The following is a 27,643-nucleotide window of genomic DNA, read 5'->3' as shown; positions in this document are numbered from 1 at the left end:
TGTTTATACCGAGGCCGGCCCGAGTGCGCGACCGGCCCAAGTGCGCGAGCGGACATGACGTGTGGCTGTCGTAAAAACCCTATTTGTAAACAACCAGTCCTTTAACTAAGCGCTACGTCATAAACACGGCGCGCTTGGAAGACCACGATGTCATCTTCCTTCTGTCAGGTAAGTAGTTTATTGTTTTTAAAGATCGTTACGATCTAGGTTTACAGTCCGAGTGCGGAGAGAGTCCGTCAATCCACACTATGGACGCTGTTCATCAGCTAATACGCCATTGTTAGCCACATGCTTCAGCCCACGGTAGCCTGTGCTACCTGGGAGGTGAATACATTGTTGTTGAAACCAGTTCAAGACGCTTAGCTCATCATTGAGGGACGCTACAATATAAATATAAACATGAATTTGATTTATGAATGCTTTAGATTAATAAGGAGTGTATTTGTCTACCATTACTCCACAATATCAGGTCAATTTGGTTTAATGTATAGTATGCACTATGACAATAATGTTTCCATGTTATGGAGTTGCGATTCATTTTATAAAACAATTGCTATGTTCTGTTTTTTAATCAAGGAGGATCAAAGTGAAGCTACAGGAGTTTCATTAACGTCAACAACTTGGACCGAACGGTTTGTTTTGCTTGATGAAGAGCAGGAAGGGCAGCCTGGAGAGAAAGAGAAGCCGGGTTGAGCCCACTACCATCATCCACGTACCACGAGGAAGATGAGGGAGAGAAATGATCCTACCATTAAAGAGGTACTTTTAAGTTACATACCAGAAAAACCATTTTATATAATTTGCCAAATTTATTATACATTTTTATTAAATCCCCAAAGTACACTTGCTGAAATACAAGTTAATATCACACTGAAAGAATTTTGATCAATCATGCTTCCCTGCTGTGATTGTTTAACTGGGAAAACAACTTTTTCCACAGGAAGGCAAGTAAATTTAAGGAATACATGTGCAAAGTTTTCCTCTGTTATGTATAATGATGACCCCCATCAAACATAATGTTAGCAATATTTACACCTTTTAATTTATACTGATTATTTCTGTCTACATGTGGGAATTTGCCTTCATTAGTTTTAGAAAAGAGCGACGATGTATCGGTCAGTGGGCGGCAGCACGAGACTCCGCAAACTAGTCTGTAAGCAAAGCAGACGAAGGCATCGAGGTTGCGGCCGGCCATCATTGTTATTTTGCTTAAGGGACTGAATATCTTTCATGTAGAAATATTAGCATTTCCCTTATATCTACCAAAACTGCTTGTTTCCCAGACTGCAGTTTTGTTTTGATCCGATGTGGTGTGCAAATACAACCGTATCTGCAATGGGTTGTGGGGCATTAACATTTGTAACTCTAATTTTGTTTTGACAGACTGTGAAAAGAACGTTGAGAACATCACCACTCTACAGGAAGACACAGTCCAGTAATGGGTGTCAGAAGTTCAGTAGTGAACGACAGGTACTGTGGGAAAATGTGTGTCATTGTTGTACAATGTCCTTTGACTCTGTTTAAACAAGGTCAACACAAAAAGGTTTGATTGTAAACTGATATTGGTATGAATTCATGTTATTCTCCTCTTCACAAGAAACAAACAATCCAAATTACCTGCAGAACGCCCTTGATGGACGCTTCAGCTGCATCGTCAGACTGGTGAGACAGCAAGATGCCAACTTTAATGCCAATTTATTTGTGTAACATTCTGTGACCAAATGTATAGATAACTTTTTGTAGATTGTAAAAATAGATAACCCATTTATTACAAAAAAACTACACTAGAATTTCCGCACTGCGTTGTATGACTCCGCTAACCAGTGCAGTGTCCGTCTACATATTTCTACATATCTTCTCTCATATAAATGACACTGTGTCTCTTGACAACTGAAACCATAAGATGAGGTCAGTGTGGCCTTGACCTTTTTACTTTAAGACAAATACAAAGTTAGACAATCCGAAAACATGCAGTTATGCCTCCGGCGACTCGCTGTTGCAGAGGCATTAAAACCGTAGTGTAGTAGATTGGATTTTATTGGTGTTACATTGGACATCTTGTATGGGTACACCAAAAAATATATTTGGTTTCACATTCTAGATGGCAATAAGCAGAGTCATCAACTCAGGAAAAATATTTCTGTAGAAAAGAAAGCCTTGTATGTGTGTATGTATACATACACACAAACGCACATTTGAGACTTTTTTGTCTTTTATCATATAATCTCAGGCAGTACTGAGTCATTTACTGAGAGGGGACGTGAGGGCCTACTCTGCGTGCTCAGAGTTCAAGCCCAGCAGGCTGCAGCGGTCCTGACATATTCTGGAACAGCAGCACAGTCTTTGGATGACTCCTCTGAAGATGAAAACATGGCGAGGTACTTCTCCACTGATGAAGAACTGTGAGGGCTGTGATTAGCTACACTCTCTTGCTACAATGCTACTCATGCTACTCCCTGGCAGCCTTAGGAAGGCATTAGCTTGCTGTGTGGTAGCTGTTAGCTTCAGCATTTTTAGTTTTTAGTGGCCTGTCTGACGTTTATTGTTTTTAAAAAAAAATCAGAGGGAACCATCTTCATAATTTAACACTATGGTTTGTTTGTGTCCTTCAGTTCTTCTCAAGAGAAGCAGTACAGGTGTGCCTCAGCTCCACGGTCCCTCCTGCAGCCTCCGCTCCTGATGCTAACCTCATGTCTCCATCACACCAAGCAGCAGACCTGGATTGACAGACCTTTCTCCAGAGCTGCCCCCTCCCTCTGAAACCCCCCTCTCCAAAACACTATTTGTGTAGTTTTTAAAGTCTTATTTGCATGAGAATTGTTGATCATATCATTTCCAGCAGATGCCTTAATGTAATGTTTGTGCACAATAAATGACATTGATCATAACATAATGGTATTTCCTTGCACTTCTACACCATGATATTGTCAGATAAGATGCTGATTACATTAAAGCAGTGAATGCTCTGCTTTAAGCAACATAAACACACAATGATCCAATGGATCTGAAGTAGAATGGGCACATTACATTCTGTAGAGAATGCCTCAGTTATGGAAGTCAGAAAATAACTTTCTTTATCTGAGGTTCCAGTCATTTATAGTCACAGCAAAGCACACAGGTCTGGTTGTCTAAGTGGCTCCCATATCATATTGTTTAAGATGTGTAACATAAAGTTTGTGTTTCAGTGCAAAATTAGTCATTAGTCAAGAGTTCACCTTCTTCTTTACACTAAATTTAGGTGACCCAGATGTTTCACAATGCAATCTGATAAGGTCTTATGAGAAACATTCTTAACATTAAAGAAATCAACACAGAGTATAGCAATAACTGTTTGACTTTAATCAGTAGCTGGTAATCGGCAGCCTGACTTATTCAAACACATTAATACTACAATGAATAAGGCAGGGGGTTTTCATCAGAAATCATTTCTGGGACATTAATTTAAAAGATCTCCAGTATAAGCAAATGTGTTTTAAAATTGGTTTACATCCAAGTGTGAGGCTGTCCTGGCACATGGAAATAAGATATATATATATTGTTTGTATTAGCTTTCCCTCAGTTTAGTACTTGCACTTCTTGAAAAGCTCTATATAAATAAGATGTATTAATGTTTATACATTGCCCTCTAGTATATGTTTTCCTAAAAGACACTGTAGATACAGAAATAACAGTATGGTTCAGGTGACAGTAAGTGGAAGCTGAAGGTAATTTCCATGTGCTCAAGAGAAACATAACGTGACGATATAGTTGATTTCTGATAGAAGGCCCTGCAGACAGCGAGAAGCACAACATGGTGGCGCTGTGCTTCAGCATGAGGAGGGAGATCGGAGAGAACCACGAGATGGCTGCCAGGACGCAGCTGAAGATCATCGAGTCTCAGGAGTGGGGTGAGGATTCACCGTCAGTGAACGTCTGAGTCAGGGTTCCTCCTCGTGTCATGTGACCATGAGTTTCACCGACTTGTCTCCAAACAGTCGTCACGCCGGATCTGAAGAGCTCATTGGTCAAAGTGTTGGGTCTGTTGAAGGACGCAGCTGAGAGCTTCTCCAAGGTACCTGAGCTCCTCCAGCTTCCTGTAACACTCACTGAAGAGAGTTATTAACTGTGTGTGTGTGTGTGTGTGTGTGTGTGTTTCTAGGACTCGTGTGTGCGTCAGGCGACTCGCTGTGTCCTCACAGCTAAGCTAGTCGCTCTTCAGCTCCACTTCCTGAACCAGGGCTCAGACGTACGTGTCATCAACCTGCGACCTGCGGTGCTGCTGAACACGCTCGTCCAGCTGCCGCGATGCTACCAGGTCACTTCCTGTTCCTGCTTCACTGAAACACTTTCACAACCTTCAGTCTGTTGATGTTTAGAAAACACATTGTGTGAGTGTGGTGATGTGGTGACGCAGCGTGGAGTCTTCTGACCGTTAGAAGACTCTTGAGAAGTAAAGTGCACGATGTGGAAGGAGCCGCAGCTCCAACAGAAGTTGTGTGTTTTGTGCGGCAGGTGTTTGTGGTGTCGGAGGCGTACGGCGTCAGTCCCGACTGGGCCGAGGTTCTGTTCCAGAAGGTGATTCTGAAAGGAAACTTCGTTTACCTGGAGGAGCTGAAACGCCACCGCCCGCTGACCTCCAGCCTGTTCGAGGACATTTTCAAGAAGTGAGACGCCGACCTGGTCCTTCATGAGACGACCTTCTGACCTCAGCTCACGTTGTGTGTCTTTGTGGTTTCAGACTGGAGGGCGCTCCCAGCAGCGTCACTGTGCACGTGAAGCGCCTGCTGACGCACTGCGAGGACGTGTACAGCCGCTACAGACTGGCCTACCAGCAGAAACTGGACCACGTCACCAAAACCATGCTGCAGGACGCAAAGACGTCCAACTACCTGAACGACAGACTGGCCAGCTGATCCTCTGAGCCACTGGTCTGTCAAAGAAGAACTTTACAAAACTCATTGAGCAAATAGAAGTTTGATCTCTTATCTTCTGTGGAGATTAAAATCTGATGCTCTCAGTGAAACATCCCTGTTAGTTAATATTAAAAAGATGAAATGTTACAAGCTGAGAATCAACAGAAAACCTTCATGAAAACTTCTGTGAACATGTAAATTAAAGAGACTTTTTAAACGGCTCTGAATCGAACCTGTTCTTTGACGTCCAGCAGCTTCATGTCCACTGTCCACTTGTATTTGGTTTGTTTGGTTTTTATTAAACTGACTCGTGGACCCGTCGTCTCCAGACGTGAACGGTTCAGGTTGAACGAGGCCGAGCAGGAAGTCCTCCGTCAACTTCATCAACTTGGGATCAGAGCGATCGTCCTGTTTGGAGAAGATGTGGACATCACTACGATAGCTCTCTCTCTCTCTCTCTCTCTCTCTCTCTCTCTCTCTCTCTCTCTCTCTCTCTCTCTCTCTCTCTCTCTCTTCCCCCCCCCTCTCTCTCTCTCTCTCCCACCTCTCTCTCTCTCTCTCTCTGCCTCATGTAAACTTGTAGTTGTTCTACATGTATTTATGTATTGCTGATCTACACTGATGAGATCTAGACCTCATACTTATTACAGTGGGTGGATTTGCTTGTAAATACCTGGTATGTGCATCTTATCAGTTCTGACATGTGACTAATAATTATTATTCACGACGATGTATGAATGTGACCTGACGTGGCAGAGTTCTGCAGATGGAGTCACACATTCAGCTCCAACACCAAATATGACAACCTTCAAATCACAGGAGGAAACATGGGTTAGGGTTAGCTTCATGTGAACACAACACAAACACACACACATACACACACACACACACACACACACACACACACACACAGACACAGTCACACCCAGAGTCAAGTGTATTCATTTAATTTTCAAGAGTGAACTGGTTCAACAGGTCAGACTCCATTTTTACCTTGACGAGCAGAAGGAAGGAAAGTGAGCAGGTGAGTGTGAACACACACACACACACACACACACACAGTCACACGCAAACACACACACACACACACGCACGCACGCACGCACGCACGCACGCACACACACACACACACACAGTCACACCCAGAGTCATGTGATTTCCAGTACCTGCAGAGAGGGGGAGGAGCCTCCAGTGAAAGTGTTCAGACTGGTTCTCACTTCAAGGAGCAGACGGAGGAGACGTGAAGTCTGAGGCTGGTGAGTGTTCAGCTACATTTGTATTATTCATTCATATTATTTCACTGTCACTGACTCTGGGTCAGTTTTCTACTCGTGGACTTTAGAGAGAAGAAGATTCAGGATGAACTTCTGTCAGTCAATCAACAGTTTGACTCGACGCTGTGATTGGCTGAGTCCAACACATTAAACCTTCAACTGTCTCAGGTTAAAGAAACACTGAGTTTACTACCTGGCTTCATTGTGTGTGTTTGAGCTCACAGTGTTTTTCCTCTCAGACTGAAGATGAGTGTTTATGAGGAGGAAGAGGACAGAGCAGAGTCTCCAGGGTTCAGATGTCTGTCTCTGAAGAGTGACTGGTCCATGGATCATCCTCTAAACTTCAGTAATGAACCTGGACCCTCAACCACAAAGTAAGAGACCTGCTACAAACATGTGAAGCTCCAAACTGAATCCTCACAGAATGAACCAGTGAATGATGTGTTCTGAATAAAAACATGTTTGTGTTTGCAGAGGTCAGGACCACAGACTGAGAGCAGAGTCTCCAGGGTCCAGCTGTCTGTCTCTGAAGAGTGACTGGTCCATGAGAGTTCCTCCAGTCTTCAGTAAAGAACCTGGACCCTCACACACAGAGTAAGAGACTGTTTCTACTGGGACCTGCTCTGAAGAGGATCTAGTTTCCTCTAGTGTGGCCCCTGCATTAGGACACAGCTTCATTGAAGTTGGTGACTAATCTCTCAGAATCACTCAAAGAGCTCAGACCTCCACCAAGAACCAACACGCTCCTTATGAAACCACTTTGAAATCCACTAGAGACTCATTCTGATTTGGATCTGCACCAAATTCCACACACTGGTAAACATCAGTCCTCTGAACATGTCTGTGAAAGAGGAACCCCCCCCCTCCCCCCATCTGGTTCACAGACCACAACCTTCCACCAAGTTTACTGGTAATCTGTTGTTTTTTTATATCCCACTAACGAACCAACCAACACACAAACATACTGGGTGAAAACAAAACCTCCTTGACAGAAGTGATGACAACCTGTGACTGTGACATGTGAGTTATCAGGACATGTCTTCACAGGGAGAGGAAGAGGAGTCATGTTTCTGAGGAGGAGCAGTCGTCCTGCTGTGCTTCGTGTCAGGACGTCCTGAAGGATCCAGTCTCCACCAGCTGTGGACACTGGTTCTGCAGACAGTGCATCACCTCATACTGGGACCAGTCTGGTTCTTCAGGAAACTCCTCCTGTCCCCAGTGTGGACAAAGATCCAGAACAGGAGCTGGAGGTCAGACAGCCGGTCAGAGCAGCACTGTACATGTGTCTGCTGATGTCTTCACTTCTGACAACAGCACATGTGGTTTTATTTTGTTCCTTCATACAGCATCAACATTTAACATCGTTAGAAAAGCACAAAGTTAAAAAGCTTTTATTTTCTGTAGTTTTTCTGTATCTGATGAAAACAATCAGCAGATTCTCAGATTCTCTGTGTCTCACATTGTTTCTTGTCTTTCAGCAGATCGTGGTCTGCAGGAGGTTTCAGATGAACATAAGCTCAGTGTGAGGAGGAGATGTGAACATGTGACTGAAGGAAGTGATGAAACAGGAAGTAGAACCCTCCTCAACAGGATCTATACTGAGCTCCACATCACAGAGGGACAGAGTGAAGAGGTTAATACTCAACATGAGGTGAGGCAGCTTGAGACGGCTTCCAAGATGAAGATCCTCCAGGACACTCCCATCAAGGTCCACGACATCTTTAAAGCCTCCACTGACCAGCAGAGCAGCATCAGAGTCGTCCTGACCAACGGCGTCGCTGGCGTTGGAAAAACCTTCTCGGTGCAGAAGTTCACTCTGGACTGGGCAGAGGGTTCAGAGAACCAGGATGTGGGTCTGCTGGCTGTGCTTTCGTTCAGGGAGCTGAACCTGGTGAAGGACCAGCAGCACAGTCTTCTCACGCTGCTCCATGTTTTCCATCCAGCGTTACAGAAGCTCACTGCAGAGACGCTCGCTGTCTGTAAACCTTTGTTCATCTTTGACGGCCTGGATGAAAGCAGACCTTCTCTGGACTTCAACCACAGGGAGCTTGTGTCTGAGGTCACACAGAGGTCATCAGTCAACCTGCTGCTGACAAACCTCATCCGGGGGAATCTGCTTCCCTCGGCTCTCGTCTGGATAACCTCCAGACCTGCGGCGGCCAATCAGATCCCTCCTGCATGTGTTGACAGGGTCACAGAAGTACGAGGCTTCACTGAGGCCCAGAAGGAGGAGTACTTCAGGAGGAGGTTCAGTGATGAAGAGCTGTGCAGCAGAATCATCTCACACATCAAGACGTCCAGGAGCCTCCACATCATGTGTCAAATCCCAGTCTTCTGCTGGATCAGTGCTACAGTTCTGGAGCACATGTTGACCACAGACCAGAGAGGAGAGCTGCCCAAGACCCTGACTGACCTGTACTCACACTTCCTGCTGGTTCAGACAAAGAGGAAGAACAACAAGTACGGTAAGAAGAGGACTGACAGAGATGTTCTCCTGAAGCTGGGGAGGCTGGCACTTAAACATCTGGAGGAAGGAAACATCATGTTCTACCAAGAAGACCTGGAGCGGTGTGGTCTTAATGTCACAGAGGCCTCGGTCTACTCAGGAGTTTGTACTGAGATCTTCAGAAGAGAGTGTGTGATCTTCCAGAAATCAGTCTACTGCTTTGTTCATCTGAGCGTTCAGGAGTTTCTGGCTGCAGTCTACATGTTCCACTGTTACACCGAGAGGAACACAGAAGAACTCAACAACTTCTTGGGAACAAATGGGAACACAGACAGTACCTTCTCCCTGGATGACCTCCTGAAGAGAACCATGGAGAAATCCCTCACTAGTACAAATGGTCATCTGGACCTGTTTGTTCGCTTCCTTCACGGCCTCAGTCTGGAGTCCAACCAGAGAGTCTTAAGAGACCTGCTGGGTCAGACAGAGATCATCCAGAGAGTCATCAACAACCTGAAGGAGATGAAGAGTGATGACATTTCTCCTGACAGAAGCATCAACATCTTCCACTGTCTGACTGAGATGAACGACCACTCAGTTCATCAGCAGATGAAACAGTTCCTGACGTCAGAGAACAGATCAGAGGAGAAACTCTCTGAGATCCACTGCTCAGCTCTGGCCTACATGCTGCAGATGTCAGAGGAGGTTCTGGATGAGTTGGACCTGAAGAAGTTCAACACATCAGACCAGGGTCGATGGAGACTGATCCCAGCTGTGAGGAACTGCAGGAAGGCTCAGTGAGTCCAGACATGATCAATAACATGTTCAATCAGTGTGTGTGTGTGTGTATCTGTGTGTGTGTGTGTGTGTGTGTGTGTGTGTGTGTGTGTGTGTGTGTCTGTGTCTGTGTGTGTGTGTGTGTGTGTGTGTGTGTGTGACTGTGTGTGTGTGTTTGTGATGAAGTCATTATTATTATTATGTACATATACAGTCTCATTGTTCTCATGTACATATGAGAACAACTAGATCAGATGTGTAGAGTGAAATCCAATGTGATCACTGTGCTAGAGTTTGAGGGTTCAGACATACGACCATGTGGGGTCCAAGGGAGGTTATTGTATATACTGTGTGTATAGACATAGATATCTGTATCTATGTCTATATGATCAAACAGCACAGAGTGAGGAGACGATCACTGACGGTTCCTTGAAACTGAAGAAGCAGGAAATATAGTTTATTCTTCTTTCTTGTCAAACCAGAGTTCCCACTCTGTGTTTGTCCTCCACCACCAACCAGTGCAGTGTCCGTCCCTCCAGGTTCCTGACATGTTGACTTCACAACAATATGAGGTCACTGTGACCTTTGACCTTTGACCACTGAAATCTAATCAGTTTCTCTTTGAGTCAAAATGTGAAGAAATCCCCTGAAGACAGACTTGAGACATCATGTTCAAGAGGCCATGAACATGTTCTGTGACCTTGACCTTTGACCTCTGACCACCTGAATCTAATGAGTTCCTCTGTTAGTCTGAATGAACGCTTGAAACAAATCTGAAAGGATTCTCTTGAGGAGTTTTTAACAAAGAGGGGATTTACCAGGGTGAGGGTCACATGATCACGTTTTGTATGAATGTTGTGTTTTCTGATTTAATTCTCACAGATTTGATATTTTCTTTAACTACAGACTCCATTGGTGTGAACTCTCAGAGACTCACTGTGAAGTCGTGGCCTCAGCTCTGAAGTCAGACCCCTCACATCTGAGAGAACTGGATCTGAGCTTCAACAACCTGCAGGATTCAGGAGTGAAGCTGCTGTGTTCTGGACTGGAGAGTCCAAACTGTCGACTGGAGACTCTATGGTCCTTAAATCCTTCTTCACTTTTCAGACTTTCTTTCTTATTGGGTCATTATTTATTTAAATTGTCTCAGTTCTGCTCTGCTCACTGTCCCTCAGTCATCTGTCACTCACCCAGCCTGTCAGTCACGTCCACCTCATCAACTCCATTCACCTGCACTCACCTGCTCCTGATCACTAAGAAAGTGTCAGTAAATAACATGTGGACTGAGGCCGAGCACTCGTCCTCCTCAGGTTTTCAAAATAAGACTCATTCTTATTGAAACACGTTGGACAGTTGATAAGTATAGAAACAAACAGGAAGTGACATCAGGAGCCATCTCTACTTTAAACAGTGTTTAATAACACAAACCTGCTCAGTGACCAACACACAGAGAAGAAGCTGATGAATGAAACAATGGTCCAACATGTCTGATCTGATATTTATCTTCAGGTCACAGACTGGACTGAGGTCAGCAGCATGTTGAGAGTCTGTGTTGACATGATGACGATCCACAACAACAGGAGGACACATTCTAATATTTATATTTCTTTATCCAGGTTGAAGAGGTGCAGTCTGACAGAGATCAGCTGTTCTTCTCTGGCTTCAGCTCTGAGGTCAAACCCCTCTCATCTGAGAGAACTGGATCTGAGTGGAAACATCCTGAAGGACTCAGGAGTGAAGGAGCTGTGTGGTTTTCTACAGAGTCCAACCTGTCGACTGGAGACTCTGAGGTCAGTTCACTGACTCACTTTTGTAGATCTCATATCTATAAAACTGCATTTATACACAATTTGTCTCATTTCATTCTAATTTAACATAATTCCTCTTCATACATAACTTGAATCCATTCATTAATTAATCTGTGACATTTTAAATATTCAGCCACTTGTTAAAACACTGAGTTTAGTTCTGGATTTCCTAAACTGATCTGCAGCACAGAGACCGGGTCCAAATAATCTATTTGTACTGAATCAGGACTCGTTTTTAGTCCAACATGTCTGATTTAATATTTGTCTTCCATGTTATGAGTCTGTGCTGACATGAATATGTGTCTGTTATTTTCACACATGAACTCAGTTTAATTTACAGTTAAGTTTTATTCTTTATCCAGGTTGAGGAGGTGCAGTCTGTCAGAGATCAGCTGTTCTTCTCTGGCTTCAGCTCTGAGGTCAAACCCCTCTCATGTGAGAGAACTGAATCTGAGGAACAACAACCTGAAGGTCTCAGGAGTGAAGGAGCTGCTTGATCTACAGCAGAGTCCAACCTGTCGACTGGAGACTCTGAGGTCAGTAGATGGTTGGAGTCAGTCCACGCTGCTTTCATCAGTATGTTACTAAACACAGTCAGTATCACAGATCCAGGGTCTGTGCTACCAAGCAGGATTTGTGGTTATCAGGTTAACTTCAGGTTTAGTTTTTTCAGTTCTACGAAGCTCGTCCACTTCTTAACCAGGTCAATCACCATGGTAACTTCTGATGAACAGCTAACCTGCTCCAGGTTAAGTTGGAGATCAACCCGTATAGAAGCTCCGCCCACTGATCACAGTGACTCTACACTGTTGTGTGGTGCACACTCTCCTTAAAGGGACGGATAAGGGAAGTTTAAATCAACGTCTGGTTGGTTCAGTTGATCTCTAACTCACCCAGAACATCTCAATGTCTCCAGACTCATCCTGTCCCCAAAACACCAGATGACCTCAGCTTCCTGGAGACAGGTCCATGTGTGTGTCCTCAGAGACAGTGAGTGTCCTCAGGGACAGTAAGACAGTGTGTGTCCTCACAGTCAGTGAGACAGTGTGTGTCCTCAGAGACAGTGAGATAGTGTGTGTCCTCAGAGACAGTGTGACAGTGTTTGTCTTTAGAGACAGTGTGTGTCCTCAGAGACAGTGAGACAGTGTGTGTCTTTAGAGACAGTGTGTGTCCTCAGAGACAGTGAGACAGTGTTTGTCTTTAGAGACAGTGTGTGTCCTCAGAGACAGTGAGACAGTGTGTGTCCTCAGAGTCAGTGAGACAGTGTGTGTCCTCAGAGACAGTGAGACAGTGTGTGTCTTCTTCTCTTCCACTCGTCTTGTTAGTAAACAACAGATTCAGATCTCGTGGCCTCGAGTTATTTATCTCGTTCACACATTATTATGTCGTGGTCACGTAATATATTTTGACCAGATGCCACCAGGGGGCGCTGTGACTTACACAAGCTGGACCACAGCTGACAGCCTCACACGAGGGACAGAGACGGTGTCGTCTTCATCTGATCTGAGACAGTTTGTCCTCTCACTTCATCAGTGAAGAACTGATCAGGTGGATCTTTGTCACAGCTCTGAGATCAGTGGGACTGAAGCCTCTCCTCATCACATGGTAACCAGGAGCTCTTTATACAGAGCAGAACCTCTGCTGAGGTCCATCTGTCTCCTCTGGTCCCAGTTTGTTAGAAGCAGATGTTCATCAACACACAGTGAAACATGGCTTCACCTGTAACAGCAGTAAATCCACCTCTCAGGTGTCCACTCTGCACTTTGACATGCAGAGGACACACACTGAGCTCTTAGCGTGTTCATTCCAACACGTGAACATGAAGCAGAGAGGAAGCTGCTCCACCTCTGAACAGGACTGAAGTCCCTGCTGCTCTTTCTACTGGATGAGCTGCATCACTGACTCACAGCTGATGAAGTGAGTCTCTGTGACACTGATGTCTTCTTCTCTCAACAGGTGGAGGGGGAGGTGATCTTTGTGGAGCTGAGTGTGAAGAGGACAGTGTGTGTGGACGGAGGCTGAGCTGTGTCCTGAGGATCCAGAGGCTGAAGCAGCAGCAGCTTGTGTGTAGTCTCCAATCTACACAACCCCTAATCTGCATGTGTTTGTGAGATGAAGCCGGAGCACCTGGAGAAAACACGGGGAGAACATGCAGACTCCACACAGGAAGACCCATCTGAACCGGATTCAAACCAGCAACCTTCCTGCCCCGATTGTGTTTATTCACATGAAGAATGTGTTTATTGAAATGACACAACACAAGCAGAATATATAAACCTTCTATAAAGACTCACATCCAGTGTGTTTAAGTTTGTCTTTATTATTGTCCACCTTTGTCCCTCAGTGTGTCTCCATGTGTGTAGAACCACATTCTGTGTATTTGTTTGTTTATGATCTTAAAGTTCCTGGATTCACGTCACAAATGGATTTAGTTCAACACAAAGTTCAACACATTGAAATAACTTTGAGTTTAAAATCAGAGTTTTGTCTTTGACACAAAAGATCAAAACTCTGGACTTAAAAATGGGACGTTTTCATTTGTGCATCAGGTGCAGAGCGGTGGTGGCTTTTCTACTTTTGACCCACAGGTGGCGCTGCAGTATAACAGCAGCACATCCCAGTCAAAGCCTTTATATTCAGTCTATGAGTCAAACACATGGATCATTTCCTCTGTGACAAACCAGATGTAACGAGAAGAAAAACATCTCAGAGAGAAAAGTTCTGTTTCTACTTGTCTCTGCTTTAATGCTCAATAAACATCCTTCCACCGACTTCACTGGAATCATGACTCAGCTTTTCTTTCCTCTTCAAACAAACTGGTGGAAACATCTCGTCCTTGGTGCAGGTACAAGAACAAAATCACCAGTTTGACATAATGGAAACCAGCAGAAGAAAAGTGAATGAGACATTTACAGAATGAAGAAGAGTCGATGAAGAGCAGAGCATCTTTAAGTCTCTGAGGAAACTGTTTAATATACATTTTACATATTTAATATAAAACTGACCCGAGGACGTTTCATACAAACCCTAACCCACTTATAAGGAAAAGTTTGTGCTCATAATGAAATTCTACATCTGATCAATATGTCTCAATATAAACAGCCTGACAGCAGATCAATACATTTATTATGGATTATTTATCAGTGGATTTCATTCATTCACCATCACATCCAGTTGATGCACATTCCTCAACCTCTGCTCGGGTTTCAGGTTCGAGAGGATTTGTGGGAAAAGTCTCTGAAGTTCAGATGAAGATGATATTTATGTTTAGTAGAAGCAGTTTGAGATGAGATGGTGAAAGATCTTCGGTCCAGAAGGAGAAGAGCTCCAGACAGAACCACTTCTCCTCCCGGGGTTTATTCTCATTATATGAACGTTTTCTTCAACGTGGAACAAATCTGAATCCTCCTGTTGTTCTCCTCTCTGACTCAACGTGGAGGATTTGTCTTCACTTTGTGCTGCGTGACTTTAAACGGAATATTAAAATAAAATGTCCCTTTCATTGAATATATTGAAAACATATAGAACAGAACTCCATGTGTTTATCTGTTCATTGTTTCTACCTGAAGTTCTCTGCTCTGTTTTCTCCTCAGGATCATTAAACTCTTGTCTTCAGTCCGGTTCTGGCTGGTTTGGGAACAGATTGGATTTGATCTGGTGCAGTTAATGGAGCTCACTGATTGGATTGAGGGCGACCACATGGCTTTCTGCTGTTTTACAGAAGAAACATCTTTAAAATACTTCACTGTGGAAACTGTGGAACTTAAAATGCAAAGTGAGAAAGAAAGAAAGAAAAAACATATGTTCTCCGGACTGGATGAGAAGAGAGAAGAACTTTAAATAGAATGGAAATAACTTTTAACATGGAGAAGACGTCAGCATCTGTCAATCATAAAGTGGAACCTTGAATTATCACCTCCAGCAGAGAGGTTCTGTTTTCATCTGTTTGTGATGTGATGAACAGTTCCTGGATCTGATCTCAACACACGTATGATGATTGATATGTTAAATCTTCTACTTTTAGTTAATGTTGGTCTTTTTGTGTAAAAACCTTTTATTAAGAATCCTTTTGAGATTTGTGACAAACATGAACATTTGATATATATCATCTCTTTTTCTTTCTGACTCTTCCTCCACCTCCGTCTTTCTCTCAGGAATCTTTAGGAGCAGCAGCTACATGGACGTGTGCTGGTTTCCCTTCGACGTGCAGCGACCTGAAGTTCGGCTGGTGGACGTTCGGCGGCTGGTCTCTGGACCTGCAGATGATCGAGGCCGAGTCACCAGATACATCTCCAACAGAGAGTGGGACCTCGAGGGTAAGAGTCACCGTGCTGCTCTTCAAACAGGACACGTTTTCACTTTACTTACACTGAAGGAATTTAAGGTTTCTAACACTCTGAGTGAAGTTGTTGAAATATGAGGTAAAGTTCACTACGAGGACAAAAACAGGTGAGAACGTGGATATCACAGTGAAAGATGATGAACGTCTGCAGCAGCCTCCTCTCCTCTGAGGAGCTGTTCAGGACGGTGGAGCCTGGAGCTGTTGAAGCTCCTGCAGACCTTCACCCTCTGACCTCTGCTGTGAATGTTCCTGTGTCTACGCTGGGACTTTACTTCCTGTGATGTCATTTCCTGGAGAATCAGGATCATGAAAACAACAATAATCAATTGATCCTGATTAAGCAGAAGGACGACGGCAGCGTTTGCATTTTAATTAATTAATGAGTTAATACTGATTAATGAACAGTTCAGTCCTGGTCTTTACTAATTATTTACATCACGCTGACAAGTAAATGTTTAAAAACACATTTAAAATTTGGTTTTATTCTACTCACTGTAGCAGGATTACAGAGGTGAGAGGTCAAAGGTCACAGACGGGAGGATTAATGATATAATAGGTTGTGGTTATTATCCTGTCTGGGGATTTAATCTGTCTCTGGCTGACACGTTATAGAAACAGATGATTGTCCTGCTGATGAAACCTGAGCAGCTTCATTAGCCTCAGTTCTTCTGCAGCAGGAACATCTGAGAGACGTGTTTCACACCTTCTGACTCATTTCAGGTGTGATGGCTTCGCTCCTGTTTAACCAACAGTTTGAAAACCTGATGTGATGAGAAACTGTGACTGTGGAGTTTGTCTTCCAGAGGTTCCCGGCCTCAGGAACGAGCGTTTCTACGACTGCTGCAAGGAGCCGAACCCTGACGTGACCTTCACCCTGGTGATGAGGAGGAGGAGGTCCTCATCTCCACCCTCTCTCTCCTCGTCTTCCTGCTGCCCAACGACTCCGGAGAGAAGATCTGGCTGGGTGAGGACGCAGCTCCGTGTGTCGAGCTTTAAACCTGAGACTCGTTTAGAAACCTGAGTTTCAGCTTCTTCCCGTGTTGAGATCAACTGATCCTGATCCTGACACCTTCTCCAAACGCCAAGAGAACATGTGAAAAACAATCGGCTTCATTTTGAAGTTTTCCCAGAAGAGAACTAGAATCACACCCGTACCTCGTTTAGACCAAAATCACAACCCACAGTTAATATAGTGATTTTTAAAACCTCCATTTTGCTGACAGTCATTTTGAATAAGGATCAGTTCTGAACCGGAGTATTGATTTATTACAGTTATCAGAAAACCAGCTTAACAATATGATTTATGATATTTAGGACTAATGGGAACAGTTATCCAGTTACAAACCATCTGAGCTGCACAGAGAAGATTCCATGTGATCTACTGGTGTGTCCCTCTGCTCCCGACTGGTTTGAATTTGTCTCGTTCTACACGATTAACAGAAGTCGTTAATTAACCCGTTCACGCTCAGAGGAAATCACGGCACTGAACAGGATCCTGGAGCCAAACTGAAATCACCACATCAACAATGTGACGTGTTTAAAGATCCTCAGGTTGTGTGTCTTTGTGTGTCTCAGTTCATGAGCTTTTTCTTGGTTCTGGTGTTTTTATTGATCTGGTTCCTTTCTGTGTAAATAACCTCTGACCTCTGACCTCTTCACCCCCTCACACAAGGTCCTAATGTTGGTCACACAAAGGTCACGCAGGTGGATCCCAGCTCCAGTGGTTGGTTTAACTGGTTCACGTCTGTGCAGGTGTCACCGTGTTGCTCTCTGACGCTCTTCATGCTGCTCGTGGCTGAGATCATGACGTCAGACTCTGTTCCTCTGATCGGTGAGAACCTCCGTCAGTGTCTCATCTGTCTTCACGTCCTTCATCCCTCCGTCACCTTGAAGTTGAAGCTTCTCACTGATCTTCTCTCCTGGTGTCTCAGCTCAGTACTTTGCCTCCACCATGGTGATGGTGGGTCGGTCTGTCATCGTGAAGGTTCTGGTTCTGCAGTATCATCACCACGACCCTGATGGAGGACACATGCCACAGTGGGTCAGTCCCTCCTCCTCCTCTTCATCCTCCCAGTATGGTCTGATGTCTCTGTGGAGCCTCAAGTCCTTCACAGGCTCCAGGTTTGAACAAAGATGGACGACATTTCTCCTCAGATCTGTGCAGATCTTCTTTGGCTTCACTTTTTAAGGTCTTGTCGTCCATCTTGTTTAAACACACAAACACACACACACACACACACACACACACACACACAGACACACCTAAAAGCTCCGACCTTCAAACTTCTTCTTATTCTTCATCGTGTTGTTCTCCAGGAGCGTCTGAACGTCTGCAGGTTCTGGGATCCTCTGGCGTCTGGTTGCTGCTGCTACTGCAGTGGGAGGTGGACGTGGACGTCCTGAAAGCTCGGGTCCAGCAGGTCACGGTGAGGACAACTGTGACGCTGCTCTGTTCGTCTTCGCTGTGAACTCGACGGGAACGTGTGTGTTTCTGTTTCAGTCCGTGCTGCCGGGCCCGGTGGATCAGGAGATCACTGCTGCGCTGCGACAGTGTAACTACGACCCTGAGGAGGTCATCTCCTTCTACCTCACCATGCTCGGAGAAGTCCTCCTGCAGGCGCCTCCCAGCGGAGACCAGGACTACACCGACCTCAACTCCTTCAGGTCAAAGACCATTCACACTGGAACTGGTTTAGTTCAACTAGAAACATCTCACTGTGGTTGTGTCTCTAGACTCACATGACGTCACTGTGACCTTTGACCTGTGATCAGTTCATCTGTGAGTGACAACCTGAGACACCATGTTGAATGTTTTACCAGGTCATAGTGACCTTTGACCTTTGACCTTGGACCAACGTCAGGATCTTAAATGATCAGAGAATCCAGCTGAGCTCTCGTGAAGCTGCTTCATTCAGTGTTTTACTGGTTGAATCTGTTCTTGTGGCAGAAATTCCATGTTTTGTGTTGTAGAAAGTTCTTAAAGCTACAGAATGCACGTGTCCCCTTCAGTTCAGAGGAGTTATCTTTGGTCCTGCAGGGCGCTGCTGGAGCGGGACCGGCTCCTCGAGGGTCTGAGGCTGCAGCTCCAGACCAAAGAGAAGGAAGTGGACTATCTCTTCCAGAGGAACAGCTGGCCAGAGAGGTCCACTACCTGGGCGACGTGGTCCAGCACCTGAACCAGAACCTGGCTGAGCAGGAGGCCGGCCAGCAGGAGGCCCGAGAGAGGATCAGATCTCTCCTGAACCCTCACGCTCCTGCTGTCCCCCCCCACCGGACCAGTCACCCAACCTGCTGTGGACCCAGAACATCTCCTCCGGCTGAGCCGCGTGACGCGTGAGCTCAACATCTCCAACAAGCAGCTCGGCTCCACGGTTCATCAGGCGATGGACGACATGAGGAACCGGCTGGAGCAGCTGAAGGGCGCCACAGGGGGAGTTGGCCCAGGTGGAGCAGGAGGCGGCCGGGGAGGTGGAGGAGCTGCGGTCGCTCTACAGGAGGGAGGCAGGGGAGAGGAGGAGCCTTCACAACAAGCTTCTGGAGCTGCAGGGAAACATCCGGGTGTTCTGTCTCTGCAGGAGAAGCTCCGCCTCCAGCTCCTGCGTGGAGAGAACGGACGAACAGGAAGTGGTGGTCGTTCAGAAAGGAAGCAGGAAGAAGTTCCAGTTCGACAAAGTCTATTCTCAGAGCAGCTCGCAGGTATCAAACCCGCGGTCATCAGAACATCACAGATGGAGCTTGTTCTACCTTCATCCATCGTCTTCTTCATCTTCTTCTTCTCGTTGCTTCTCGTCTGCAGCAGGAGGTGTTTGCAGGAGCTCTGCCGGTGATAACGTCCTGCGTGGACGGATATAACGTCTGCATTCTGGCCTACGGACAAACCGGATCAGGGAAGACCTACACCATGATGGGGGGCAAGGAAAACCCTGGAGACTACATCAGGTCAGACACGAGGGGATGAGTGGAAAAGATTCAAAGAACAGAAGCAGCTGAATGGAACGTGGCCCTGGTGTAAAATGTCTACAGAGAGTTATTAACTGTGTGTGTGTGTGTGTGTGTGTGTGTGTGTGTGTGTGTGTGTGTTTCTAGGACTCGTGTGTGCGTCAGGCGACTCGCTGTGTCCTCACAGCTAAGCTAGTCGCTCTTCAGCTCCACTTCCTGAACCAGGGCTCAGACGTACGTGTCATCAACCTGCGACCTGCGGTGCTGCTGAACACGCTCGTCCAGCTGCCGCGATGCTACCAGGTCACTTCCTGTTCCTGCTTCACTGAAACACTTTCACAACCTTCAGTCTGTTGATGTTTAGAAAACACATTGTGTGAGTGTGGTGATGTGGTGACGCAGCGTGGAGTCTTCTGACCGTTAGAAGACTCTTGAGAAGTAAAGTGCACGATGTGGAAGGAGCCGCAGCTCCAACAGAAGTTGTGTGTTTTGTGCGGCAGGTGTTTGTGGTGTCGGAGGCGTACGGCGTCAGTCCCGACTGGGCCGAGGTTCTGTTCCAGAAGGTGATTCTGAAAGGAGACTTCGTTTACCTGGAGGAGCTGAAACGCCACCGCCCGCTGACCTCCAGCCTGTTCGAGGACATTTTCAAGAAGTGAGACGCCGACCTGGTCCTTCATGAGACGACCTTCTGACCTCAGCTCACGTTGTGTGTCTTTGTGGTTTCAGACTGGAGGGCGCTCCCAGCAGCGTCACTGTGCACGTGAAGCGCCTGCTGACGCACTGCGAGGACGTGTACAGCCGCTACAGACTGGCCTACCAGCAGAAACTGGACCACGTCACCAAAACCATGCTGCAGGACGCAAAGACGTCCAACTACCTGAACGACAGACTGGCCAGCTGATCCGCTGAGCCACTGGTCTGTCAAAGAAGAACTTTACAAAACTCATTGAGCAAATAGAAGTTTGATCTCTTATCTTCTGTGGAGATTAAAATCTGATGCTCTCAGCGAAACATCCCTGTTAGTTAATATTAAAAAGATGAAATGTTACAAGCTGAGAATCAACAGAAAACCTTCATGAAAACTTCTGTGAACATGTAAATTAAAGAGACTTTTTAAACGGCTCTGAATCGAACCTGTTCTTTGACGTCCAGCAGCTTCATGTCCACTGTCCACTTGTATTTGGTTTGTTTGGTTTTTATTAAACTGACTCGTGGACCCGTCGTCTCCAGACGTGAACGGTTCAGGTTGAACGAGGCCGAGCAGGAAGTCCTCCGTCAACTTCATCAACTTGGGATCAGAGCGATCGTCCTGTTTGAGAGAAGATGTGGACATCACTAAGATAGCTCTCTCTCTCTCTCTCGCTCTCTCTCTCTCTCTCTCTCTCTCTCTCTCTTCCCCCCCCTCTCTCTCTCTCTCCCCCCTCTCTCTCTCTCTGCCTCATGTAAACCTGAGTTGTTCTACATGTATTTATGTATTGCTGATCTACACTGATGAGATCTAGACCTCATACTTATTACAGTGGGTGGATTTGCTTGTAAATACCTGGTTTGTGCATCTTATCAGTTCTGACATGTAACTAATAATTAATATTCACGATGATGTATGAATGTGACCTGACGTGGCAGAGTTCTGCAGATGGAGTCACACATTCGGCTCCAACACAAAATATAACAACCTTCAAATCACAGGAGGAAAAATGGGTTAGGGTTAGCTTCATGTGAACACAACACACACACACACACACACACAGAGTCATGTGAATTCCAGTAACTGCAGAGAGGGGGAGGAGCCTCCAGTGAAAGTGAAAGTGTTCAGACTCGTTCTCACTTCAAGGTACCTTGGAGCAGACGGAGGAGACGTGAAGTCTGAGGCTGGTGAGTGTTCAGCTACATTTATATTATTCATTCATATTATTTTACAGTCAGTGTTTTTCACTGGATCCAGAGACAGATGTGAACAGCAGGTCTGGATCAAAGAGACTTCAAAGGACTAATTAACAGAGTTAATCCAACCGTTCTTAACAAGTGTCCATTTTGTGACCTGCGTGAAACTATTTATCACGTTTTTACTGAGTGCAAGAGACTGACAAGTTTCTTCACTCTTTTAACTGCGGTTTTTACTGATTTTAACGTCACTTTTACTGAGAAGGTTTTTATCATGGGAGCTGCCTACAACAAAACAGATAAAGATAAGTGGCAGCTCCTGAACCACCTCTCAGGTGAGGCCAAGATGGACATTTACATTAGTAGGAAGAACAGGGTAGAGAACAGAGACGGGCAGGAAGCGGGGGGGCGGTGTGGGTGGTAAACCTCTAAAGACTCCGACTCGAACTAATTTTTTACACAATGGTATCTGATCTCGAGTCTTTTAAGAGAATTGTGTGTTTTAATGACATCCTCTGCTCCGTCACCAACAATGAGCTGTCCTTTCCACACTTTTTAACAGACTGAGTATTTTTACATCTTTGTGTATTTATTGAATAATGTTGTAAGCAAGTGTTTTGTAAAAATGAAGAATATGTAAATAAAGTGTTTGTGAAAAATCAAAATCCCTCTCTCTCTCTCTCTCTCTCTCTCTCTCTCTCTCTCTCTCTCTCTCTCCCTGTCTCTCTCTCTCTCTCTGTCTCTCTCTCTCTCTCTCCTCCTCTCTCTCTCCCCCTCTCTGTCTCTCTCTCTCTCTGCCTCATGTAAACTTGTAGTTGTTCTACATGTATTTATGTATTGCTGATCTACACTGATGAGATCTAGACCTCATACTTATTACAGTGGGTGGATTTGCTTGTAAATACCTGGTATGTTCATCTTATCAGTTCTGACATGTAACTAATAATTAATATTCACGATGATGTATAAATGTGACCTGACGTGGCAGAGTTCTGCAGATGGAGTCACACATTCAGCTCCAACACCAAATATGACAACCTTCAGATCACAGGAGGAAACATGGGTTAGGTTCAGCTTCATGTGAACACAACACACACACACACACACATACACACACACACACACACAGTCACACACACAGTCACACCCAGAGTCATGTGATTTCCAGTACCTGCAGAGAGGGGGAGGAGCCTCCAGTGAAAGTGTTCAGACTGGTTCTCACTTCAAGGAGCAGACGGAGGAGACGTGAAGTCTGAGGCTGGTGAGTGTTCAGCTACATTTATATTATTCATTCATATTATTTCACTGTCACTGACTCTGGGTCAGTTTTCTACTCATGGACTTTAGAGAGAAGAAGATTCAGGATGAACTTCTGTCAGTAAATCAACAGTTTGACTCGACGCTGTGATTGGCTGAGTCCAACACATTAAACCTTCAACTGTCTCAGGTTAAAGAAACACTGAGTTTACTACCTGGCTTCATTGTGTGTGTTTGAGCTCACAGTGTTTTTCCTCCCAGACTGAAGATGAGTGTTTATGAGGAGGAAGAGGACAGAGCAGAGTCTCCAGGGTTCAGCTGTCTGTCTCTGAAGAGTGACTGGTCCATGGATCATCCTCCAGTCTTCAGTAAAGAACCTGGACCCTCAACCACAAAGTAAGAGACCAGCTACAAACATGTGAAGCTCCAAACTGAATCCTCACAGAATGAACCAGTGAATGATGTGTTCTGAATAAAAACATGTTTGTGTTTGCAGAGGTCAGGACCAGAGACTGAGAGCAGAGTCTCCAGGGTCCAGCTGTCTGTCTCTGAAGAGTGACTGGTCCAAAGAACCTCCTCTATTCTTCAGTAATGAACCTGGACCCTCACCCACAGAGTAAGAGACTGTTTCTACTGGGACCTGCTCTGAAGAGGATCTAGTCTCCTCTAGTGTGGCCCCTGCATTAGGACCCAGCTTCATTGAAGTTGGTGACTAATCTCTCAGAATCACTCAAAGAGCTCAGACCTCCACCAAGAACCAACACGCTCCTTATGAAACCACTTTGAAATCCACTAGAGACTCATTTTGATTTGGATCTGCACCAAATTCCACACACTGGTAAACATCAGTCCTCTGAACATGTCTGTGAAAGAGGACCCCCCCCCCCCCCCCCCCGATCTGGTTCACAGACCACAACCTTCCACCAAGTTTACTGGTAATCTGTTGTTTTTTATAATCCCACTAACGAACCAACCACCACACAAACATACTGGGTGAAGACAAAACCTCCTTGACAGAAGTAATGACAACCTGTGACTGTGACATGTGAGTTATCAGGACATGTCTTCACAGGGAGAGGAAGAGGAGTCATGTTTCTGAGGAGGAGCAGTCGTCCTGCTGTGCTTCGTGTCAGGACGTCCTGAAGGATCCAGTCTCCACCAGCTGTGGACACTGGTTCTGCAGACAGTGCATCACCTCATACTGGGACCAGTCTGGTTCTTCAGGAGACTCCTCCTGTCCCCAGTGTGGACAAAGATCCAGAACAGGAGCTGGAGGTCAGACAGCCGGTCAGAGCAGCACTGTACATGTGTCTGCTGATGTCTTCACTTCTGACAACAGCACATGTGGTTTTATTTTGTTCCTTCATACAGCATCAACATTTAACATCGTTAGAAAAGCACAAAGTTAAAAAGCTTTTATTTTCTGTAGTTTTTCTGTATCTGATGAAAACAATCAGCAGATTCTCAGATTCTCTGTCTCTCACTTTGTTTCTTGTCTTTCAGCAGATCGTGGTCTGCAGGAGGTTTCAGATGAACATAAGCTCAGTGTGAGGAGGAGATGTGAACATGTGACTGAAGGAAGTGATGAAACAGGAAGTAGAAGCCTCCTCAACAGGATCTACACTGAGCTCTACATCACAGAGGGACAGAGTGAAGAGGTTAATACTCAACATGAGGTGAGGCAGCTTGAGACGGCTTCCAAGAAGAAGATCCTCCAGGACACTCCCATCAAGGTCCACGACATCTTTAAAGCCTCCACTGACCAGCAGAGCAGCATCAGAGTCGTCCTGACCAACGGCGTCGCTGGAGTTGGAAAAACCTTCTCGGTGCAGAAGTTCACTCTGGACTGGGCAGAGGGTTCAGAGAACCAGGATGTGGGTCTGCTGGCTGTGCTTTCGTTCAGGGAGCTGAACCTGGTGAAGGACCAGCAGCACAGTCTTCTCACGCTGCTCCATGTTTTCCATCCAGCGTTACAGAAGCTCACTGCAGAGACGCTCGCTGTCTGTAAACCTTTGTTCATCTTTGACGGCCTGGATGAAAGCAGACCTTCTCTGGACTTCAACCACAGGGAGCTTGTGTCTGAGGTCACACAGAGGTCATCAGTCAACGTGCTGCTGACAAACCTCATCCGGGGGAATCTGCTTCCCTCGGCTCTCGTCTGGATAACCTCCAGACCTGCGGCGGCCAATCAGATCCCTCCTGCATGTGTTGACAGGGTCACAGAAGTACGAGGCTTCACTGAGGCCCAGAAGGAGGAGTACTTCAGGAGGAGATTCAGTGATGAAGAGCTGTGCAGCAGAATCATCTCACACATCAAGACGTCCAGGATCCTCCACATCATGTGTCAAATCCCAGTCTTCTGCTGGATCAGTGCTACAGTTCTGGAGCACATGTTGACCACAGACCAGAGAGGAGAGCTGCCCAAGACCCTGACTGACCTGTACTCACACTTCCTGCTGGTTCAGACAAAGAGGAAGAACAACAAGTACGGTGAGGGACATGAGACGACTCCACAGCAGCTGATGGAGGCTGACAGGGACGTTCTCCTGAAGCTGGGGAGGCTGGCACTTAAACATCTGGAGGAAGGAAACATCATGTTCTACCAAGAAGACCTGGAGCGGTGTGGTCTTAATGTCACAGAGGCCTCGGTGTACTCAGGAGTTTGTACTGAGATCTTCAGAGGAGAGTGTGTGATCTTCCAGAAATCAGTCTACTGCTTTGTTCATCTGAGCGTTCAGGAGTTTCTGGCTGCAGTCTACATGTTCCACTGTTACACCAAGAGGAACACAGAAGAACTTAACAACTTCTTGGGAACATATGGGAACACATGGGGTACCTTCTCCCTGGATGACCTCCTGAAGAGAACCATGGAGAAATCCCTCACCAGTACAAATGGTCATCTGGACCTGTTTGTTCGCTTCCTTCACGGCCTCAGTCTGGAGTCCAACCAGAGAGTCTTAGGAGGCCTGCTAGGTCAGAGAGAGAACAATCCAAAGTTCATCCAGAGAGTCTCAGGGTGGCTGCTGGGTTTGACAGAGAACAATCCAAAGATCATCAAGAGAGTCATCTACAACCTGAAGAAGATGAAGAGTGATGACATTTCTCCTGACAGAAGCATCAACATCTTCCACTGTCTGACTGAGATGAACGACCACTCAGTTCATCAGCAGATGAAACAGTTCCTGATGTCAGAGAACAGATCAAAGGAGAAACTCTCTGAGATCCACTGCTCAGCTCTGGCCTACATGCTGCAGATGTCAGAGGAGGTTCTGGATGAGTTGGACCTGAAGAAGTTCAACACATCAGTCCAGGGTCGATGGAGACTGATCCCAGCTGTGAGGAACTGCAGGAAGGCTCGGTGAGTCCAGACATGATCAATAACATGTTCAATCAGTGGAGATGAGTCGTTCTTCAAATACACTCAGTGTGTGTGTGTGTGTGTGTTTGTGTGTGTGTGTGTGTGATAAAGTTATTATTATTAACCCTAACCCTTCTCATTGTTCTCATGTACATATGAGAACAACTAGATCAGATATAGAGTCAAAGGTCACTGTGACCTTTGACCTTTGACCACTGAAATCTAATCAGTTTCTCTTTGAGTCAAAATGTGAAGAAATCCCCTGAAGACAGACTTGAGACATCATGTTCAAGAGGCCATGAACATGTTCTGTGACCTTGACCTTTGACCTCTGACCTCCTGAATCTAATGAGTTCCTCTGTTAGTCTGAATGAACGCTTGAACCAAATCTGAAAGGATTCTCTTGAGGAGTTTTTAACAAAGAGGGGATTTACCAGGGTGAGGGTCACATGATCACGTTTTGTATGAATGTTGTGTTTTCTGATTTAATTCTCATAGATTTGATATTTTCTTTAATTACAGACTCTGGTATTGTGGACTCTCAAAGACTCACTGTGAAGTCGTGGCCTCAGCTCTGAAGTCAGACCCCTCACATCTGAGAGAACTGGATCTGAGTGGAAACAAGCTGCAGGACTCAGGAGTGAAGCTGCTGTGTTCTGGACTGGAGAGTCCAAACTGTCGACTGGAGACTCTGAGGTCCTTAAATCCTTCTTCACTTTTCAGACTTTCTTTCTTATTGGGTCATTATTTATTTAAATTGTCTCAGTTCTGCTCTGCTCACTGTCCCTCAGTCATCTGTCACTCACCCAGCCTGTCAGTCACGTCCACCTCATCAACTCCATTCACCTGCACTCACCTGCTCCTGATCACTTAGAAAGTGTCAGTAAATAACATGTGGACTGAGGCCGAGCACTCGTCCTCCTCAGGTTTTCAAAATAAGACACATTCCTATTGAAACACGTTGGACAGTTGATAAGTATAGAAACAAACAGGAAGTGACATCAGGAGCCATCCCTACTTTAAACAGTGTTTAATTACACAAACCTGCTCAGTGACCAACACACAGAGAAGAAGCTGATGAATGAAACAATGGTCCAACATGTCTGATCTGATATTTATCTTCAGGTCACAGACTGGACTGAGGTCAGCAGCATGTTGAGAGTCTGTGTTGACATGATGACGATCCACAACAACAGGAGGACACATTCTAATATTCATATTTCTTTATCCAGGTTGATGAACTGCAGTGTGTCAGAGATCAGCTGTTCTTCTCTGGCTTCAGCTCTGAGGTCAAACCCCTCTCATCTGAGAGAACTGGATCTGAGCTACAACAACCTGCAGGACTCAGGAGTGAAGGAGCTTCTTGATCTACAGCAGAGTCCAACCTGTCGACTGGAGACTCTGAGGTCAGTAGATGGTTGGAGTCAGTCCACGCTGCTTTCACCAGTATGTTACTAAACACAGTCAGTATCACAGATCCAGGGTCTGTGCTACCAAGCAGGATTTGTGGTTATCAGGTTAACTTCAGGTTTAGTTTTTTCAGTTCTACGAAGCTCGTCCACTTCTTAACCAGGTCAATCACCATGGTAACTTCTGATGACAGCTAACCTGCTCCAGGTTAAGTTGGAGATCAACCAGTATAGAAGCTCCGCCCACTGACCACAGTGAC

General features: G+C 45.6%; 3 protein-coding genes across 4 annotated transcripts in view; all 3 read left to right on the top strand.

The window, feature by feature from the left end:
- LOC128444271 (NACHT, LRR and PYD domains-containing protein 12-like) overlaps positions 1-27,643 on the top strand; it is a 330,858-nt gene that overhangs the window by 43,368 nt on the left and 259,847 nt on the right. The window contains exons 4-9 of the mRNA XM_053426645.1: positions 6,641-6,760; positions 7,214-7,416; positions 7,645-9,406; positions 10,293-10,466; positions 11,003-11,176; positions 27,207-27,380. Coding sequence (XP_053282620.1) covers positions 6,641-6,760; positions 7,214-7,416; positions 7,645-9,406; positions 10,293-10,466; positions 11,003-11,176; positions 27,207-27,380 — 2,607 coding nt within the window. The remainder of the gene's footprint in view (positions 1-6,640; positions 6,761-7,213; positions 7,417-7,644; positions 9,407-10,292; positions 10,467-11,002; positions 11,177-27,206; positions 27,381-27,643) is intronic.
- LOC128444308 (spatacsin-like) lies at positions 71-4,545 on the top strand. 2 transcript variants are annotated; one of them, XR_008339127.1, is made up of 7 exons: positions 71-168; positions 577-759; positions 1,384-1,470; positions 1,598-1,662; positions 2,231-2,378; positions 2,613-4,051; positions 4,139-4,545. XR_008339127.1 is itself a non-coding variant. In XM_053426711.1 (3 exons), the coding sequence occupies exons 1-3, from the start codon at positions 3,791-3,793 to the stop codon at positions 4,346-4,348; spliced, it is 384 nt and encodes a 127-aa protein (XP_053282686.1). In that variant the 5' UTR covers positions 3,400-3,790; the 3' UTR covers positions 4,349-4,545. The 2 variants fall into 2 exon arrangements, 1 of the variants encoding a protein (XP_053282686.1); XM_053426711.1 differs by lacking the exons at positions 71-168; positions 577-759; positions 1,384-1,470; positions 1,598-1,662; positions 2,231-2,378 and having other exon boundaries at positions 3,400-3,887; positions 3,975-4,051.
- Positions 21,259-27,643, top strand: part of LOC128444274 (NLR family CARD domain-containing protein 3-like) — a 146,184-nt gene continuing 139,799 nt past the window's right edge. Inside the window, exons 1-2 of the mRNA XM_053426661.1 lie at positions 21,259-21,350; positions 22,528-22,620. The gene's annotated coding sequence lies outside the window, so the exon portion shown is untranslated. The remainder of the gene's footprint in view (positions 21,351-22,527; positions 22,621-27,643) is intronic.

The sequence above is a fragment of the Pleuronectes platessa genome, chromosome 7 (genome assembly GCF_947347685.1).
Source record: "Pleuronectes platessa chromosome 7, fPlePla1.1, whole genome shotgun sequence".
NCBI classification, from domain to species: domain Eukaryota; kingdom Metazoa; phylum Chordata; class Actinopteri; order Pleuronectiformes; family Pleuronectidae; genus Pleuronectes; species Pleuronectes platessa.
This window is presented reverse-complemented; position numbering and strand designations above follow the sequence as displayed.

Coding starts and splice junctions, on each gene's coding strand:
- LOC128444308 (XM_053426711.1), top strand. CDS start 3,791: ATGGTGGCGCTGTGCTTCAGCATGAGGAGGGAGATCGGAGAGAACCAC. Junction 3,888..3,974: donor CATCGAGTCTCAGGAGTGGG/GTGAGGATTCAC, acceptor GTCTCCAAACAG/TCGTCACGCCGGATCTGAAG. Junction 4,052..4,138: donor CAGCTGAGAGCTTCTCCAAG/GTACCTGAGCTC, acceptor GTGTGTTTCTAG/GACTCGTGTGTGCGTCAGGC.